Genomic DNA, 21,141 nt, shown 5'->3' on the forward strand with positions numbered 1-21,141 from the left:
TCCCAAATCTACCTTTCTACCCCTGATATCTCACCTTGCATCCAAACCAAAGTTTCAGCGTGCTTGTCTGACATTGCTGTCTGGATGTCTCAACGCCACCTGAAATTAAATATGACCAAAACCAAGCTTCTCATTTTCCCCCCCAAACCCACCTCCCCGCTCCCCCCGTTTTCTATTTCTGTTGATGGCTCTCTCATTCTCCCTGTCTCCTCAGCTCGAAACCTTGGGGTCATCTTTGACTCTTCTCTCTCCTTCTCTGCTCATATCCAGCAGATTGCCAAGACCTGTCGCTTCTTTCTTTACAACATCCGTAAAATCCGCCCCTTTCTTTCCGAGCACTCTACCGAAACCCTCATCCACACCCTTGCCACCTCTCGTTTAGACTACTGCAATCTGCTTCTTGCTGGCCTCCCACTTAGTCACCTCTCCAGTCGGTTCAAAACTCTGCTGCCCGTCTCATCTTCCGCCAGGGTTGCTTTACTCATACTACCCCTCTCCTCAAGACCCTTCACTGGCTCCCTATCCGTTTTCACATCCTGTTCAAACTTCTTCTACTAACCTATAAATGTACTCACTCTGCTGCTCCCCAGTATCTCTCCACACTCGTCCATCCCTACACCACTTTCCGTGCACTCCGCTCCATGGATAAATCCTTCTTATCTGTTCCCTTCTCCACTACTGCCAACTCCAGACTTCGCGCCTTTTGTCTCGCTGCACCCTACGCCTGGAATAAACTTCCTGAGCCCCTATGTCTTGCCCCATCGTTGGCCACCTTTAAATCTAGACTGAAAGCCCACCTCTTTAACATTGCTTTTGACTCGTAACCACTCGCCTCCACCTACCCTCCTCTCTTCCTTCCCGTTCACATTAATTGATTTGATTTGCTTACTTTATTTATTTTTTGTCTATTAGATTGTAAGCTGTTTGAGCAGGGACTGTCTTTCTTCTATGTTTGTGCAGCGCTGTGTATGCTTTGTAGCGCTATAGAAATGCTAAATAGTAGTAGTAGTAGTAGGCAAACCTGGAAGCAAAGCACAGATTGGCACCATCCTTCTACACCTTTAAATATAAGCTTTTCAAAACATTTTTGTTTACCTGAAAAACTTATATTTCAGCACAGAAAACAGGCTGAATGTGTATTTCACTTTCAGGTTTGCTCTGACTCGCATACATTCGTCTCTCACTATCGGCACTTAAAGGCTTGCACAGGCTTCTGATTTCAGTTTAAATAAAAACTGGCGGTAAGGCAGCTTTGTTTTGTGAGCTGTTCTCTGAGCATTGGGAGGGAATAGGAAATGTCCTAATTAACATCCGTTTGACTACATTTGCATGCTATTTGCACTAATCTTTGGTGTGCACATTGTCTTTTGTGCTAGAGCCCTCTGAGCATTGAGCACTCTCTAATGCTGGTGCTAGTCAGACGCTAATCACGTTAGGTTTTGAGCATCAGTCCATCTATAATTGTGCTGCTTCAGCTTCACACTTTGGTGAGCCCTTGTGTCTGTCCTCACCCAAATTCTTGTCTGTCCTTTCTGAAAATGAAAGTCACTGTCTTTTCTATGTTCTCTGCTGACATACTGTTCAATTTTTATAAAATTATATTCTTTAGCATCCCTCCGGACCGGCCCAGAATATGACTGATGGGTTGTGCATGCCTGCCAGCAGGTGAAGACTTAGAACTCTGAATCTAGAGAGAGCCATTACGAGCCCTGGCCAGCCAGTGGCATAGCCAAGGGTGGGCCCGTCCAGTAGCAGCACACCTATGGTGTGGCTGGCAAGGATTCCCATTCCCCACCAGCTGAAAACTCCCAACAACTGTTCCTCCTGCATACCTTGTAAATAGCAGATCTTTGCCTGCAGCGACTGATACATACTGCTCGCACCAGCCCCACAGCGTTCCCTCTGACATATTCCTGCCTATGTGGAAATAGGAAGTTGCATCAGTGGGAAGGCTGTGGGGCCAACATGAGCAGTGTGTATTAGTTGCTGCTCGCTGCCAGTGAAAATCTGCTATTTAAAAGATATGCGGGAGAGGGGGGATGTTTGAGAGACCATATGGCATTCAGGTGAGAGAAGGAGAGACCAAATCACCTGTGGGATGGGGTGGGATTTTTCTGCCCACCCATCTTGGGGCCAAGCCCACCCAAAATTGCATGTCTGTCTACGCCCCTGTGGCCAGATTGAGACAGACCAGTATTCTCAGTCTCCAGCAGATGGAAGGTGGTGAGCCCTTCAGTCTCCTTACTTTCTACTTTCTTTCTCTTTCCTTGTATTTCAACAGTTAGTACTTTGGGGAGTAGCAGAGTTTTATTGCTCTCAGGAGTATTTTCTTTCCATTCTGTTCAACCTCTGTCTCTTGCCTAGTTGTGGAGGCTGAGGCTCGTGGGAGTCACACGGGTAACTGGATCCCTCTCCACAAGTCCTCCCTACTGTCAGCGTGGTGCGCTGCTTATTTCGGTAATTGCCTCAGTCTCTTCAGGGGAAGAGCTGTTTAAGGCAGGGAGAGGCAGCCGCTTTAAAAAAAACAAACAAGAGATGCAAAGTTTATTTATTGCCCAGTTATTGGCAGAGGTGCACACAAGCAAGGCAGCTTCCTTTCCTCTTTTCATTGTGGCTTCTATTTTTAGTGTCTTCGGCGTCTGTGCAGGAGTTCTTGCTTTAAAATTAAAAAAAAGCGCCAGTGTTTTGCTTCTCGGCGTGTTGGTAGAGAAACACTGCCGCTGTGCAGTGTGTCAGCGGTAGGGCCTTGGAGCGAGCGGATGTTGTAAATATTGCACTGTATTAGAAGTTTCATTGGAGGCAGGTCCCGCTTTTTTGGCGAGTCAGTTCACATCATGTCGGACAACGCCACAGCAGTGGCCTATGTCAATAGGCAAAGGGGGGAACGAGGAGTTGCCAGTTGGAATAGGAAGCATCGCAGCTCATGAGTTGAGAGGAACTACATCTGGTCGCTCTTTCAGCGTCCCACGTATCGGGGACAGAGAATGTTCAGGCAGACTTTTTCCAGTCACGACACTCTGGGGAGTGGGCCTCAGCGAGGCAGAGTTTTCAAGCTGTCGTAGATTGTGGGGGGCTTCCGGTCATGGAACTCTTCGCCTCCACTCTCAATGCAAAGGTGCCTCTATTCTTCAGTCACCAAAAAGATCTCAAGGCACAGGGTGTGGATATACTTCTTCAGTCTTGGCCAGCAGGGCTCTCTACGCATTTCCCCCATGGCCTCTAATATGGCGCCTAATTCAGAAGATCGAGGAACCAGGGGTCAGGTGATGTTGGTGACGCTGGATTGGCCCCGCAGGCCTTGGTATGCCGATCTCCTGCACCTTCTCTTCTGCTTTCTTCTCAAGTTTCCAAAGGCTCTCGGTCTTCTGGTCCAGGGTCCGGTAGCTCATCCAGACCCGGGTCGATTTTATCTTACAGCTTGGCTCTTGAGCAGGCACGGTTAACGAAGAGAGGTTACTTCGAGTGTGGTTGCCATAATGCTTCAGTTGCGGCAGCGATCAACTTCTCTTAATTATATTAGGACTTGGAGAGTTTTCGAGGCGTGGTGTGCTCATCAGGACATCTCTCCCTTTTGCACGTCGGTGGTGCAGATCTTGGCTTTTTACAAGGTTTTGACAAAGACTGGGTTCTGGCTTTGTTTAAAGTGCAAATTGCATCCTTGTCTTGTTTTCGGGGGCGCGTTCAAGGAAAAGCCCTAGTTAGCCACCAAGATGTTTCGCTGTTTTTACGTGGGGTGGGCCTCCTACGCCCTCCCTCCCAGGTTATTTTTCCGCTATGGGATCTTAATTTGGTTCTCTCAGTTCTCACAAAGTCACCCTTTGAGCCTTTGGCATCTGTACTTTAAAGGATTTGACGCTCAAGGCTGTATTTTTGGTGGCCATTGCCTTGGCTTGGAGGGTGTCGGAGTTGCAGCCCTTTCTTGGTCTCCATTTTTGGAGTTTGCTAAAGACCGGGTGGTGTTGCGCCCCGTTCCTTCCTTTCTCCCTAAGGACTTGTCTAGGTTTCATTTGTCCCAGTCAGTGGTTTTGCCTGTGCTAAGGTCTACCTCCGCGACAGAGGATCAGTGGCGCTTGAAGTCAATGTCAGGAGGGTCCTCAAGCACTATTTGAAGACTACGAAGGAATTTTGGTAGACAGATTGTTTCTGCTGATTGGAGGAGCTTGTAAGGGGTTCACAGCTTCTAAACCCACCATTTCTAGGTGGCTTAAAGACCACCTATCATTTGATAGCTTCCTTACCTCCTCTCTGGGAAAACAATATTCAAAGGGGTGAAAGCGCATTCTTCAAGAGGACAGTCGGCGTCATGGGCAGAGTGTTTCCTGGTGGCCCCTTTGGAAATCTGTAAGGCGGCAACTTGGTGGTCTTTCCTTCTCAAAGCATTACAGAGTGGATGTACAGAGTTGTCAGGACGCAGTTTTTGGTACAAACGTTCTCGCGGTCGGGTTACTGGGGTCCCTCCCATGAAGATACTGCTTTGTTACTTCCCATCAGTCACATTCTGGGCTGGTCCATAAGGATGCTAAGGAAGAAGAAATTAGTTCTTACCTGCTAATTTGCTTTTCTTTAATCCCGCCGGACTAGCTCAGATCCCCCCTCTGATTATTTGCCATGTGGAAGTGTGGTTTTTTGAGCTGCGTTGTTTGCAGTTGCATGCATTATTGCAAAAAAAAAAAAAAATGTGCAGCAAGTATATTTGCCTTTTTCAAGGGGCATATTAAGCAAGAGGCACATGTTCATGGTTAGTATGGTGCCGGTGGGTGCTCAGACTTCACGGATGCACAGAATGTAGCTCTTCTCTTCTGTTTTGTTATGGTAATACTGGGTCTTTCTCTAGCTGACCGGGGCTCTTATTGGCTCGCTCTAGAGTTCTCTCAGTCTCCACCTGCTGAAAGGCGTGCACAACCCATCAGTCACATTCTGGGCTGGTCCAGAGGGACTAAAGGAAAGCAAATTAGCAGGTAAGAACTAATTTCTCTTTAGATTTTGGAGGCTTACAGGAACATAAGAATAATCGTATAGGTTCAGACCAATGGTCCATTTAGCCCAGTATCCTGTTTCCAGTGGTGGCCAAGTCAGGCCACAAGTACCTGACAGAAACTCAAATAGTGGCAACATTCCATGCTACCAATCTCACGGCAAGCAGTAGCTTCCCCATGTCTGTCTCAATAGCAGACTATGGACTGTTCCTCAGGAACTTGTCCAAACATTTTTTAAACCCAGATATGCTAACCACTGTTACTGCGTCATCTGGCAAAGAGTTCCAGAGCTTAACTATTAGTTGAGTGAAAAAATATTTCCTCCTATTTGTTTTAAAAGTATTTCCATGTAACTTCCTTGAGTGTTCCCTGGTCTTTGTACTTTTGAAACGAGTAAAAGATCGATTCACTTCTACTCATTCTACACCACTCAAAATTTTGTAGACCTTAATCATATTCCCACCTCCCCCTCCCCCAAGCCATCTCTTTTCCAAGCTGAAGAGCCCTAACCTCTTTAGCCTTTCCTCGTATGAGAGGAATTTCATCCCCTTTATCATTTTGGTTGCTCTTCTTTGAAAATTTTCTATTTCCGGTATGTCTTTTTTGAAATATAGTGACCTGAACTGAACACAGTACTCGAGGTGAGGTCGCAGCATGGAGCAATATAGAGGCATTATAGTATTTTTGGTCTTATTTACCATCCTTTTCCTAATAATTCCTAGCATCCTGTTTGCATATTTGGCTGCTGCCGCACACTGAGCTGAAGATTTCAGCATATTATCTACAATGACACCTAGATCTTTTTCTTGGGTGCTGACCCCCAGGGTGGACCCTAGCATCAAATAACTATATGATTCGGATTATTCTTTCCAATGTACATCACTTTATATTACCACCAGCGGTAGTTCCACCTCAAGAGTGCGCCAGAAAATATTTTTATTTTTACCGCGGGAGCCCCTACCGCCACCTCAGTGGGTGGCGATAAGTGTTTCCTGCCACAAGACCACGCAGTAAGAGTAATCTTACCACATGACCATTTTATTTTTAGGGGCTTTTAACCCGCTATGGTAAAAAGGGCCCCCACCACCACTACCACAGGGCCCTTTTTACCACAGCTTGGTAAAAGGATCCCTAAATTTCATCTGCCATGTCTTCCAATTTCCTAAGGTCTTCCTTCAGTTTTTCACAGTCCAGATGTGTTTTAACAACCTTGAATAGTTTTGTGTCATCTGTAAATTTAATCACCTCACTCATAATTCCAATTTCCATATTATTTATAACTATGTTAAATAGCACTTGTTCCAGTACTGATCCCTGTGGCACTCCTCTGTTCACCCTCCTCCATTGAGAGAAATTACCATTTAACTCTACCCTCTGTTTTCTGTCCAATAACCAATTCCTTATCCACACCTGAACATTGTTTCCTATCCCATGACTCTTTAATTTTCTCAGGAGTCTTTCATGAGGAACTTTCTGAAACCCTAGATACATTTTTTTTAAATTTTTGTTACATTTGTACCCCGCGCTTTCCCACTCATGGCAGGCTCTATACAGTGGGCAATGGAGTCAGAAGGAGCTGCCTGTGCTGGGAATTGAACTCAGTTCCTCAGTTCCCCAGGACCAAAGTCCACCACCCTAACCACTAGGCCACTCCTCCGCATTACATCAACCGACTTCCCTTGGCTGAACCCGTGCTGATTCTGCATTGGTTCAGCCAAGGAAGTACCTATTGATAATACAAGAGTGTTATCTTGCACAGATATGAGCAAAGGAACCAGAATGTACTTAAACATTGTTTTTGTTTTTTAGGATGTGGATGAAGTTTATGCTGGAGATATTTGTGCATTATTTGGCATTGACTGTGCCAGTGGTGACACCTTCGCAAGCAAAACTAATTCCAACCTATCCATGGTAAGCGTACCTTCATTACTTGAAACTAATGTGTCCCTCTTATCCACTAAGTGGCATGTTTAAGAGTTGAAATCCGTATAATTGATTTATTCTATGTTGTGAGTTTAATCTGAATGCAAGTTGCGTAATCACTTAGAAAGATTATCTTGAAGGAAACACCTCTCTAGCCCTTAGGTTGGCTGGGGTTCATTGAGCCACACAAACATGTAGTTTGGGGAGCATCAGAGACTGATGGGGGAAAAATATAGAAAAAATGGAGGGGGTGGGGGGAAGAGACTCTATGCAGTATCTCTCCATAGAAGAGCTAATGTATTGGATAATGTACTGCAGGCACTTGTATCATTCTCATGAATCAGCCTTTCTTTCCATCCGCCAGGCCCCCTCCCTGCCCATCTTCAAATCCTTGCTCAAAGCCCACCTCTTCAGCGTCACCTTCGGCACCTAACCACCATACCTTTATTCAGGAAATCTAGACTGCCTCAACTTGACATTTCGCCCATTAGATTGTAAGCTCCTTAGAGCAGGGACTGTCCTTTTTGTTCATCTGTACAGTGCTGTGTAACCCTAGTAGCGCTCTAGAAATGTTAAGTAGTAGTAGTAAGTGCTAACCTTCTTTAAAGTTAAATTTAAAAAAAAAATAGATTGCACTTGGGTGTTTGCATTTGATATTGGAGAATCATTTCATTCTTAGAACAGCACAAATGCTGTAAGTGATTTATTTATTTATTGCATTTGTATCCCACATTTTCCCACCTCTTTGCAGGCTCAATGTGGCTTACAATTCATCTTGAATAATGGAAAGATATTAGAAATTAGACATTTAGTGTTACAGAGGGATTTTGGGCAGTATGATAGTGATATAACAAAATAATAGTATAATAAGCAGAGATTGAAGACAGTTCTGAATATATGTAGAGGAGTTGTGTGTGTTCACATTGGTTGGTCGTTGTAATATGCCTTGTTGAAGAGATAGGTCTTCAGCAATTTGCGGAAGTTCATTAATTCGTAAATCGTTTTTAAGTTATTCGGTAGTGCGTTCCATAACTGTGTGCTCATGTAGGTAAAGTTTGACGTGTACGTTAGTTTATATTTTAGACCTTTGCAGTTAGGGTAGTGCAGATTGAGGAATGTGCGGGATGATCTTTTGCATTCCTGGGTGGTAAGTCTATCAGGTCTGACATGTAGGCTGGTGCGTCTCCTTGAATGATTTTGTGGACTATGGAGCATATTTTGATCAACTCCACCATCCTCCAGTATGGCTTCCAGATACAGTGTGATCACAATCCAGGCCACCTGTGATTCTGTACAAAGATTTGCAATAGAGGTTGCCCCCAGATCTTTTCTTTTTAAAGCTTTTCAGTTTTAACTAATACAGTCTCAAAACAGTTCAAGTGTCAAAGTGTATGTTCTGTACAAACAAAATTGGCATTTTAGAGCAGAGGTTTTCAACACAGTTCGTGGGACACACCAAGCCAGTCTGGTTTTCAAGCTATCCATAGTGATTATACATGAGATAAATTTGCATTCACTACCTCCATTGTATGCATGTCTGTTGTGGGTATCCTAAAAACTTTATTGATTGGTTGTGTCCTGAGGACTAGGTTGAGAACCCCTGTCTTAGAGAGAGCCCTATACACATGTATCACTGATGGCTGTTCTCCATTAAACCACGTTTATCTATAATAATTAAAGTAATAATTAATTAAATTTTTATCAGTAGCTTTCCTCATTTTATCCAGCACTGTTGTCATGCTTGCCCCTGGATCCCTTCTTAAAAATTGATGTTAAATCGGTTAGCCACCAGTCATGAGATGCAGGAGTAAGTCTGCAATTTTGTATTTGAGTTCCTTTAAAACGTTGCAGTATTCTGGTGATTTGCTACTGTTTAGTATGTTTGCTGTACTACATCTTCCAGATATATACTAAACTGTTTCAGTTCCTTTGAGTCATTGCCTACAAGGAACGGCTCTGGCATGGTCATCGCCCCAACATCCTCCACCTTGAAGAACAAAGAAAATATAGTTTTTCTATTATTGTGTTACTCTCCTTGAAAGCCCAGTTAACTCCCAGGCATATAGGAGGCAATTTTCCAAGCCTTTTTTTTTTCAAAGTTATTTTTATTGGTTTTCATAGAAAATAACAACATACAGGTACAGATGTACAAAATCGAAAAACTATAACGTGAACAAGATGTGTTCCAAATGTATTTAAATAAACCATATATGAAAGGATGGGTAAATGTGCATTAAATGTTATAGCCTTGAGATGCTGCTGCTGCTTTAATATAATGATCAAAGGGAGCCCAAGATTTTTTTAAAGCTGGATAAATGACTGGGCTTGAAGGCTGCAGTTTCTTTGCATAAATCATAGTACAGAGATGACTCCACCATTCATGAGAGTTGTTTTTCCAGTGAAATAATGAGTGTTAAGGGCCATCATGGTAGTAAAAAGTCTGTGATGTTGGTCTTGAATTGAGAGAGTAGGAGTTGACGAATGAAGAATTATCAAATTATACGTCAAGTCCACAGGTAGGGTAAGAGGAAGGATTGCAGTTATTTTCTTTCATACTTGAGTCCAATAGGTGTGCTTATGAGAGCAGTGAAAAAGCAGATGTCGTAAGTTCCCAACAGGTGTAGAGCAGGGCCAGCATTTTGGAGGAAGCGCTGATCTAGTTAGTTTAACCAATTTGGAAAGTGTCCAGTAAGCTCTGTGCAGGACGAAGAAGGATGATTGAGTTATACCCGCTGGGACGATTGGATTTAGACCAAAAGGTCGGCCAGTTAACGTCACCAGGGTGGTAGTCTAGGTTCTTTTCCCAGCTTTGTTGCAAATTAGTGCAAGGATTTAAAAAGGAGTCTTGTAATAATTTGTAAAGTCTTGAAGCTTTTTTATTACCCATTAAGAGATGGTTCAACAAAGATTAGTTAAGTTAGATGAAGAGTTATGTTCACTAGGATTGGACAATAAATTATGATATACGTTAGAAAGCTTAAGCCAAGAATTAGCTTCATAAGTAGGTAAGTTGTTTAGGAGACATAAGGATTCAACAGAGTTGAGATTATCACACTGAGTAATTTGTGACAGTGACCAAATACCTTTTTCCTGCTAAAGTGACCAGTTCAGAACTGAGTTATTTATTTATTTAATCAAAGACTGGTTGCACAAGGCGATGTGTTATCTATCTTAAGAATTTTTTTCAGGGAATTTAAAAAAGCTGCAGTTTTAATTAAACAGAGACCAGGTTAGTACGAAAGTTTATCCATTGAGGGGATAAGATGGAGAGCGAGGGGGTAGAGCCAAAATTAAGCCATCTAGGAAGATTTTGATGACCATTCTGAGACGTATCTTCATGGAACCAATATATGGCTTGGAGTAATCTATAGGCCAAGATGACATTCTTTGAAATCAGGAAAATTGATACCTCCATCAGTTTAAGTTTCTGAAGGGCAAATCTAGGGGGTTTGTGTTGCCAAAGAAATTTGGAAATTTTGCTTTCTATTTTTTTTGTATAAGGAAGGGGGGAAAGGAAACAAAACCATGCTGAAAATAAAATTTATTTTAGGTGTAAGAACCATTTTAATTGCTTCCGCTTTACCCCAAGAGGAGAGGTATAAGCCTTTTAATTGCTCAGGGGCAAGCACACATAAGAGAATGTGCTGCCGATGACTAGCGTGGAGGTTGGGTAGAGCTGGGCAGAGTTGTGAGACAACATGCATGTTATAAGTACTTAAATATTTTTTGTTATTTACATTATTTGTACCTGCTTTCTGGTGAGATAATTTCACAAAGGTACACAGGTGCTTCTGTTGTCTTTTTGTAAAATCTGTGCAACATATGTGCCTATGCACTTTCATATCCCAATTACCGGCGTCGCCATCGAACATCCACTAAGATTCCATTCCTTCTAAACAAGGATTCTTTTGTGTTTATCCCAAGCATGTTTGAATTCCATTACTGTTTTCATCTCCACCACCTCCCACGGGAGGGCATTCCACATATCCACCACCCTCTCTGTGAAAAAATACTTCCTGACATTATTCCTGATTCTGCCCCCTTTTAACCTCAGTTCATGTCCTCTAGTTCTAGCACCTTCCAGTCTCTGGAAAAGGTATATTTGTGGATTAATATCTTTCAAATATTTGAACATCTGTATCATATCACCCCTGTTTCTCCTTCAGTGTGCACATGTTCAGGTCAGTAAGTCTCTCCTCGTACATCTTGCAACGCAAATCCCATATCATTTGTTACATTTGGAGTGGTTTAAAGAAGTCTTTTTACATCCTTAATAAGGTAGGGCCTTCAAAACTGAACACAATAGTCCAAGTGGGGCCTCACCAATGACTTGTAGAAAGGCATCAATACCTCTTTTCATCTACTGGTTATACCCCTCTCTATGCAGCGTAGCATCCTTCTGGCCATGGCCACCGCTTTGTCGCATTGTCTCGTCGCCTTCAGATCCTTGTACACCATCACCCCAAGATCCCTCTCCTGATCTGAGCTTACCAATCTCTCCCCTCCTATCTGATATCTCTTTTGGATTTCTGCACCCCAGGTGCACTTCTTGGTATTAAATTTTAACTACATTAAGTGGAAATCCCACAGAGATTATATGGGTCTGAAATGTAAATGGGAACAAGAGCTGGGGGCCTCATTAACACATTGGGAAATATCAACTACAATTGTCCGCATACCCTTGCTGGTTACAGACGCTCGCCTAAGGGAATGTGCTTATAGGATTATACACAGAGGATACGTCTCTTCCTCCCAGCTGTTTCATATGGGGGGACTTACGGAACTGACTTGTTTAAAGTGTGGGGGGAGTCAGGGCTCCTTTTTCTATATGTTCTGGAGCTGCCCATCTATAAAAGCCTTCTGGGGTCATATTCAATGCTTTTTAGACCTAGAACTGGGGGTCCGGATCCTGGGAACAGTGGAACAGATGCTCTTGGACGTAGCAGGTGTGTTCAGGGGTCGGAACAAGAACGAAGTGCTGTTCCTCCGTGTTCAGTGGCCCGCAGATGCACTCTGCAATACTGGACGACATCAGACCCCCCCCCCCCCCCCTGCTTATTGGCATTGGAGAAACCAAATTCATCTTTTGGTGACCTGGGAAGCAAGGGAATCCCAGTTCTAGCCAAAGAGAAGGAAGCGGTTCCTCGCCATCTGGGGCTTGTATCTCCAGCTTCTACACCCTCAAGGTCGTAGTTTGCTTCTTAATGAGGGGTGATCCCACTGCACTCATCTAGAGGGGTGGGTATACCTAGTTCCTAGAGGGAGGGAAAGGGGGGGGGGGAAGACTAGGGGTTAATGGGAGGGTGATCTGAAGAAGGAAGGTTGAGGGGGAGGGCAGGATCGGGTCTCCTTCTGGGCATGGGGAGGTGCGTTATTTGGTTCAACTTAGTTTTCTTTGTTTTAGTCTCCCTCTGTATGGGTTTCCATTACTCCCTTCCTATCCTACAATTGATTGTAAAGACGAGTCGGGCTTTTCATGCTCAGTTACTATGACTTAGGGGGAGGATAGTAGATGAACCTGGGAGTGGGGGGAGGAGGGAACAATTTTTAAATTGATGACTATGGTTTTTGTTCTGTTTGTATAATGTTGGATTTGTTCATTGATCTATGTCATCAATAAAAATTATTGAATCATAAATTTTAACTACAAATGACTACAAAGCTGGGAAATATATATTCTGTGCTCAGATCAAACACTTAATCTTTAGCACAGTATGTGTTCTTCAAAAATTATGCCTCTGATTTATGGTGTGGTGCACAGTGATGATTGCCTGAACACAGGGACTTTTATACAACATTACTAGTGATTGAACTTTGAACGGGGACATGAAAGGACTTTAGTATTAATGAGAAAACTGGCTACAGATAAGTATTATGGGTGTACTTTTGGAATGTGATATTTGAACACACTTGTTCTGTTATGGAGACACCTATTTTGATTTTGAAAAACTATTTCACATTTTTGTAAAAATATTTTTTGTTTTAGTATAATTTTTGAAGAACAATTAATTAGCTAAAGATTTAAGTATTACATTTTAACTTCCAGTTTTCCCAAACCAAATACAGCTTTCCATTTTTAAAAGAATGGTCTGTTGGTTTCAAATGGTCTCTTTTAACCGCACCATTTAACCATGCTGGCAGATGTCTGGTTTAATGTGGAAATGGTATTTTTAACCAGCCCCCTTTATTAAATTAATTGCTAGGTTGTACCTTTTATTTATTAATTTCCCTTTCGTAATTATATCAAATTAGTGTTATGATGGAGAGGTGCAAGATGGCATATCATTCGATGTGAGCTCTCCATACTGGTTTATCCTTTTTGGAATTGTCTTCCCATTAGGGGCAGGAGAGAATGGTAGGAGTGGAGGTGAGGTTTCTCAATGTGTGATGGTTCCTTCCCGTGGTCTGTTGGATTACCATGTGCAGCATTTAGCCAGAATGGCAGTTCTTTCTCATAAAGAGACATTAGGAAAGTTGATGGAGCCAGGAGATCTTGGTATTGTCTTGTCTTGGAGACCTTGTTATGCCCGAATGAGAGGCAGTACCTGCCAAATTCTGCCGCATGTTGGAACTACCAGTGCTGAAGAAGTGCCAGAGAGATAAGGTCAGAGAAGTCTATAGCATGGTGGCTGTAGGGGTATAGTAAAGTTTACAGACTCATGAAAAAACATGTCCTGTTGGCCCCTGTCTTGCTACCTTGGCTGCCACCAACCCCTCATCCCCAAGCTCCTGCTTTCCAGTCTGTGGCAGGTCACTATTGCTTCCTTTGTCATTTGCAAATGAGGGGGAGGAATATGAGGACCATAGATGAGTGAAGTGGAGGTGGATAAAGAGACTGCTTAGGATGGAGAGAAGGCAGGTGAGGAGTGTGTGCTTGAGAGAGAAGAGAAACTAAAGGAATGTGTGAAGGAAAGAGAAAAGGAACAAACTGGTAAAATGGAGAAAAAAATGAAGTTCACAGAATAAACTGGAAAACAGTTTTTAAACAAAAACAAATTATACATTTTCAGTAAAAGGAAGAAAGTGAAACCCATTCTTACAAGTGAATTTTTTTAGCGCTTGATCCTCTTGAAAATTACCTTCATGTATCAGATTGAGATGATTTCTCTGTAGGGGGAGGTACCAGACTCATACCACCCACCCATACAAATGGATTGAATTACTGTAGTAGTGCTTTGAGTACTGGTTTGAAAAATACTTTAAAAAAGGCTTTGTAATCCAGCCTGATAAATTTTATATATAGATTTATGTGAATATGCCACTGAATCTACTTTGAAGAACCAAGGGCTGTGATTTATAACTGTTTACCTGAATCTGACCAAGAGAGACTAGGTAGTGAAAATAACCTTATTTATTAGCTCATGTTTAAAGACCTGTATAGTAATTGCCAGCTAACACATCTATTCTACACTCTGGACATTTTACAGGAATCCATTCATGTTCCTGACCCTGTCATTTCAGTTGCAATGAAACCTTCCAACAAGGTAAGAACTTGAACTGAACAGAAATTTATGCTTTGGAAGTATTTAGATTCTAGAGGGTCATAATTCCATACAGAAACCAAGAATAGACTAGTTTTTGTTGCAAATTTTTACTAAAGTCTTAAAAAAAAAAAAAAGGCATTGTCTAAATCTTACTCACTGATCTGATTGTGAAAATGTTTTTTTCAGGGTTAGGATAATGGCGGGAAATGCCTGCCATAGTGTTGTAACATCTCTTCTCCGAGAACAAGCAGGCTGCTTGTTCTCACAATTGGGTCGTCGTTGTCCATGGCGGCCCAGGAACTGGAAGAAAAATTTAGCCAGCAAAAATGAAGATTTTCGGGAATGTTCTGTCACACGAGCAGGATGGACTGCGCATGCGCGAACAGCTTCCTGCCTGCCGCACGAATGTGTCTGCTTAGTCTTTTTTTCTCCGTGGTTAGGTGCGGCAGTGTTTTTCCCTCCGTTCCGCTCAGGACAAAGACTTCTTTCACGATCCCTGTTCGCTTTCTTTTTCTTTCTTTTATTTCTTAACATATCTCAAAAAAAAAAAAAATTATTAGTTTCCTGTACTTTCTTAGTCTTTTTTGCCATTTTAAAGTTTCCTTTCTTTTTTTCTTGCGGCCGACCTTTAGGCCGCTCGGTCGGGTTCTCCCCTCTTTGTCCCTTTCTTTTTGGCACAATCGCGTCGTTTGATTTTGCCAAGGTTGTGTTTTCTTCCATGTCATCGAAGACACCCAGCGGCTTCAAACGTACTCGGTGCAACCGGACCATCTCAGGTACCGATACCCACGCTTGGTGTATCCAGTGCCTTGGGCCTGACCATAGCCCAACCGCTTGTAGTTTGTGTCTTCGTATGAAGAAACGGACCCAAGCGTCTCGAGAGGCTCAGTGGGAAAAACATTTTTGAGCCGGGTCCGGTCCTTCGACATCGACATCTGTGCCGAGGCTGTTGGCGTCGACATCAACAGGAGCATCGACGTCAGGGAGCAAGGTAATGGCTGCTGAGAGACCAATTTGCGCTGGGAGCAGTGAGACGTCGGGTCTCCACCTGTCTCAAGGCCTCCTGCTATGCAGGCCCCCTGGGACCGACCTTCGTATGACCTGGCCCCGAGGAGACATGAGGATTCCACGTCTTCCTCGTCGGTACCAAGGAGTCTCGATGACGGGTGTCGAGCGAAGGCTAAGAAGCACTGTCATCGTTCTCCTTTGACGCACGGTACCGAGAGCTCCGGGGCATCAAGAGAGTCAGCACCCGAGAAGCGTCGGCGCCGAGAGGACCGCTCCCCCTCGATGCAAGAGGTGCCGATGCGTCGGTCTTCTGGCAGCCCGGTATCTGCTCCCAAGTCTCTTCGGATTTTTACACCGCCTGTTCCACCGGCCCCACAGTCTTTTCCAATCGTGGCTCTTGACGAGCGTATCCGAGCCTTGTTTCCAGAACTTCTGGAAGGCTTACTGCGACAATCAGCTTCGATGTCAGGGGTGCTTGTGCCCCCTGTGTCATCTGCTGTAGCAGTGCCAGGCCCTTCACCTGTGGTGAGGTCTCTGACCCCGGTGCCACCTGCGGCATCTGCGTCTGCTGCCACCCAGATTGACTCCCCTTCGACGTCCGTGGAGGAAGCTTCGCCGCAGTCGGATCGGGCGTTGAAGCCACGGAGGACATCGTTACTCGGCGTCAAGACAGGTCCAGTGTCAGAGTACTTTCACTCAGGTTGCATCTGACACTGAGCAGGAGCGCTCGTGGGAATCAGAGGAAGATCCCAGGTACTTCTCTTCCGATGAGTCTTTTGGGATTCCCTCTGACTCTTCTCCGCTGGAAAGAAGATTATCTCCACCAGAGAGTCTTTCTTTTTCCTATTTTGTCCGGGAAATGGCTACGGCTATTCCTTTCCCTGTGGAGGTTGAGGATCAGTCCAGGTCTGATATGTTGGAAGTCCTGGATTATTCTTCTCCACCTAAAGAGGCAGTGACAGTCCCTCTCCATAAGGTACTGAAGGAAGTCCTTATGAGAAACTAGTCCGCCCCTCTGTCTGGCCCTGTGGTTCCCAAGAAAGCAGAATCCCAATATCGGATCCACGGTGAACCTGGAAGGATGAGGTCCCAATTACCCCACAATTTTACCCCACAATTCCATGGTGGTGGATTCTGCTCTCAATAGAGCCAGGAGTACTAGGGACTATGCTTCAGGGCCCCCAGACAGAGAAGCTAGGACTCTTGATTCTTTTGGGAGAAAGGCGTATCAGGCCGCTATGCTCTCATCCAAGATCCAATCATACCAGCCCTTCACGAGCATACACTTGCGGGACTTGATAAGTCAACTCTCCAGCTTGGTTGATGCACTCCCTGCGGAGTTGGCCAAGCCTTTTCGCCAGGTGGTCAGGCAGCAGAAGGCGTGTCGCAAGTTCCTGGCCAGGGGTATGTTGGACACTTTTGACGTAACATCCAGGATCATTGCTCAAGGTATAGTGATGCGCAGACTCTCATGGCTACGTGTCTCTGACCTAGATCATTCGGTCCAGCAGCGGATGGCGGATGTTCCTTGCCGGGGGACAATCTTTTTGGAGAAAAAGTAGAGGATCTTGTTAACCAGATTAAAAAGCATAATGATGCTATGGATTCTCTCTCCCACCGGGCGCCTTCTGCTACAGCCTCCTCATCTAGGAGGTTTTTTGGAGGGAAGAGAAGTGCTCCCTATTCTACTCTAGGCGTAGGTACACTCCTGCTTCTCGGTGGCCTGCCCAGGCTCAGCCCCAGCGTGCTCATTCTCGTCAACAGCGTGCATCTAAGGCCCATTCTGCTCCCCAGCAAAAGCAAGGGACAGGCTTTTGACTGGCTCCAGTTCAGCATAGCCTCTATCAAAGTGTCCGTGCCGGATGACTTGCCGGTAGGAGGGAGGTTGATGTTTTTTCACCAAAGGTAGCCTTTTATAACCTCCGACCAGTGGGGTTCTTCAAATAGTCCGGTTAGGATACACCCTCAATCTGATATCCAATCCTCCAAATTGCCCACCGGGAGCTCATTCTTAAACAGCCCCCAGCACAGGCAGGTACTTAGAGGAACTCTCCGCCCTTCTAAAGGCCAGTGCGGTCAAACCCGTTCCACCAGGGGAAGAAGGGCTGGGATTCTATTCCAGGTACTTCCTTGTGCAAAAGAAAACAGGGGGGATGCGTCCCATCCTAGATCTAAGGGGCCTGAACAATTATCTAGGCCAAGAAAATTCAGGATGGTTTCCCTGGGCACCCTTCTTCCCATGATTCAGGAAAACGATTGGCTATGCTCTCTGGACTTAAAGGATGCTTATACCCATATCTCGATACTCCCAGCTCACAGGAAGTATCTTCGGTTTCGGCTAGGAATGCAGCACTTTCAGTACTGTGTACTGCCCTTTGGTCTGGCGTCTGCGCCCAGAGTGTTTACCAAGTGTCTGGCTGTAGTTGCAGCGTCGCTATGCAGACTGGGAGTACATGTCTTCCCTTATCTCGATGATTGGCTGGTGAAGAGCACATCGGAGGTGGGTGCTCTGCAGTCCATGCAAATGACTATTCAGATGCTAGAACTACTGGGGTTCGTGATCAATTATACCAAGTCCCATCTCACCCCAGTTCAAAAATTGGAGTTCATTGGAGCACTTTTGAACACAAGGACAGCTCAAGCTTTTCTCCCCGAGGCGAGGGCAGTCAATCTCCTGTCCCTAGTGTCTACGGTTCGAGCGTCTCAACAAATCACGGCTCAGCAGATGTTGAGACTTCTGGGTCACATGGCTTCCACAGTTCACGTGACTCCCATGGCACGTCTACACATGAGATCAGCTCAATGAATCCTAGCTTCCCAGTGGTGTCAAGCTGCGGGCAATCTAGAGGATGTGATCCAACTGTCCACAGACTTTCAGAATTCCTTGCAGTGGTGGATGATTCGGCCCGTTCTGACCTTGGGACGTCCATTCCAAATTCCTCAGCCACAAAAAATGGATGCATCCCTCCTGGGGTGGGGGGCTCATGTAGATGGGCTTCACACTCAAGGAGCTTGGTCCTTTCAGGAAAAAGGTCTGCAGATCAACCTCCTGGAATTAAGAGCGATCTGGAATGCTATAAAGGCTTTCAGAGATCGGCTGTCCAACCAAGTAATCTTAATTCAGACAGACAATCAGGTTGCCATGTACTACACCAACAAGCAGGGGGGCACCAGATCTCTCCCTCTGTGTCAGGAAGCCGTCCAGATGTGGCTTTGGGCACGCCATCATGGCATGTTTCTCCAAGCCACTTATCTAGCAGGCATAAACAGTCTGGCCGACAGGCTGAGCAGGATAATGCAACCTTACGAGTGGTCACTGAACATGGGTGTAGTCCGCAAGATCTTCCGAGCGTGAGGCACCCCCTCGGTGGATCTTTTTGCCACTCAGATCAATCACAAGGTCCATCAGTTCTGTTCTAGGCTTCAGGCCCACGACAGACTAGTGTCAGATGCTTTTCTCCGAGGACAAGCAGGCTGCTTGTTCTCACGACTGGGTTGACGTCCGCGGCAGCCCCCACCAACCGGAAGAAGCTTCGCGGGACGGTCGGCACGCAGGCCACGCCCACCGCGCATGCGCGGCCACCTTCCCGCCCGTGCGCGACCGCTCCCGCCAGTTACTTTTTTTCCGCGACTGAGAGAGTTGTGCAATTGCCTCTCTCTCTGTTCAGCCGCCGGATTTTCGACCGCGTTTACGCGGATCGTCGCTTGGATTCCCGTTCGGTTTCCTCTCATCTTGTTTGTATTGTTTTAAAAAAAAAAAAAAAAAAAAAAAAAAATTTTCGCGCGTGTGGAGCACGCGCTCCCCTTTTCCCTCGCTTACTAGCGGGGACGCCTAGTGGCCGCTCGGTCGGTTGATTTTTTCGTGGTGTGATTTTAGCCACCATTGCCGACTTTGACTTCGCCGACGCGATTTTTCCGTCGATGTCCTCGAAGGTCCCGAGTGGATTTAAAAAGTGTGGTCGCTGCGGCCGGCCGATCTCGCAGACCGACACCCACGCTTGGTGCCTCCAGTGCCTCGGGCCGGAGCACAATCTCAAGTCGTGCGCTTTGTGTCTCGGTCTCCGGAAACGGACTCAGGTTGCGAGGCAAGTTCTGCGGGACCGTCTTTTTGGAACTTGCGCCGGCCCCTCGACGTCGACCTCGACGGCATCGGTATCGAAGGTCGGTTCTTCGGTACCGGTATCGATGCCCGAGACATCGGCACCGATGGCAGCGACCCCAGGAGAACAGGTCCCGTCGGCCCGCCGGTCCGCCGGTGAGAGTGGGGTTGAGAGGCCGCGTGGGCAGTCGGCCCCGGTCACTCCCTCAGCTCGTGAGCCACGGGACCGAACCCTGTCGGACCCGGTACCTCGAGACCGAGGGGGATCGACCTCCTCCTCCTCCATGCCCTCTGGCGCCGGTGACGTGCACCGGAAAAAAGATAAGAAGCGCCGTCACCGGGAGCCCTCGGTGCACCCTGAAGAGGAGTCGACGCCGAAGCGTCATCGCAGAGAGGAGAGATCTCCGTCGGTGGTGGAGGTACCGACGCGTCAGGGTTCCGGCACCTCGGTGCCGTCTCCTGGCCCCCAGCAGCTTCTGGCACCGACACCCTTACCGGCCCCACCGCCTTTCCCGGCAGCGGGCCTGGACGAGTGCCTCAGAGCCATCCTTCCGGGGATCCTGGAAGGGCTGATGCGCCAGGCTGTGCCGGCGCCGGGGGTGCTTGCGGCCTCGGCGCCGATGACTGTGGCGCCGGCGAGCTATAGCCCGGCGCCGGGGCTGTCGACACCGCCGCCGCTTGCGGTGCCGGTCTCGACCGCCACGCAGGTGGAGTCCCTGTCGACGTCGATGGAGGGAGCTCCGTCCCCGCCGGCGCGGGAGTCCACCGCTCGACGACACCGAGACCTTGGTGCCTCGACGTCGAGCCGGGCCCGGTACAGGACTCAGCTACATGAGCTAATGTCCGATACCGAGGATGAGGACTCGTGGGGGGAAGAGGAGGACCCTAGATATTTCTCCTCAGAGGAGTCTACGGGCCTTCCCTCGGACCCCACGCCTTCACCGGAGAGGAAGCTCTCACCTCCTGAGAGTCTCTCCTTTGCCTCTTTTGTGCGGGATATGTCTATAAGCATTCCCTTCCCCGTGGTCTCTGTGGAAGAGCCGAGGGCCGAGATGCTCGAGGTCCTCGACTATCCATCACCACCTAGAGAGTCCTCCACGGTACCGCTGCACAATGTCCTGAAGGAGACGCTGCTTCGGAACTGGGTGCGACCACTAACTAACCCCACCATTCCCAAGAAAGCAGAGTCCCAGTACAGGATCCACTCTGACCCAGAGCTCATGCGGCCCCAGTTGCCCCATGACTCAGCGGTCGTGGATTCTGCTCTCAAGAGGGCACGGAGTTCGAGGGATACCGCCTCGGCGCCCCCGGGGCGGGAGTCTCGCACTCTGGACTCATTTGGGAGGAAGGCCTACCAATCCTCCATGCTCGTGACCCGCATCCAATCTTACCTGCTCTATATGAGCATCCACATGCGGACCAATGTGCAACAGCTGGCGGACCTGGTCGATAAGCTCCCGCCGGAGCAGTCCAGGCCTTATCAGGAGGTGGTCAGGCAGCTGAAGGCGTGCAGAAAGTTCCTGTCCAGGGGGATTTTTGACACCTGTGACGTGGCATCTCGTGCTGCGGCCCAAGGTATAGTGATGCGCAGGCTGTCATGGCTGCGTGCCTCTGACCTGGACAACCGCACCCAGCAGAGACTGGCTGACGT

General features: G+C 46.6%; 1 protein-coding gene across 1 annotated transcript in view; it reads left to right on the forward strand.

The window, feature by feature from the left end:
- Nucleotides 1-21,141, forward strand: part of GFM1 (G elongation factor mitochondrial 1) — a 111,484-nt gene that overhangs the window by 33,972 nt on the left and 56,371 nt on the right. Inside the window, exons 10-11 of the mRNA XM_030216909.1 lie at nt 6,786-6,887; nt 14,327-14,383. Of these exons, the coding sequence (XP_030072769.1) occupies nt 6,786-6,887; nt 14,327-14,383 (159 nt within the window). The remainder of the gene's footprint in view (nt 1-6,785; nt 6,888-14,326; nt 14,384-21,141) is intronic.

This window comes from Microcaecilia unicolor, chromosome 10 (assembly GCF_901765095.1).
Source record: "Microcaecilia unicolor chromosome 10, aMicUni1.1, whole genome shotgun sequence".
In the NCBI taxonomy this organism is placed as follows: Eukaryota; Metazoa; Chordata; class Amphibia; order Gymnophiona; family Siphonopidae; genus Microcaecilia; species Microcaecilia unicolor.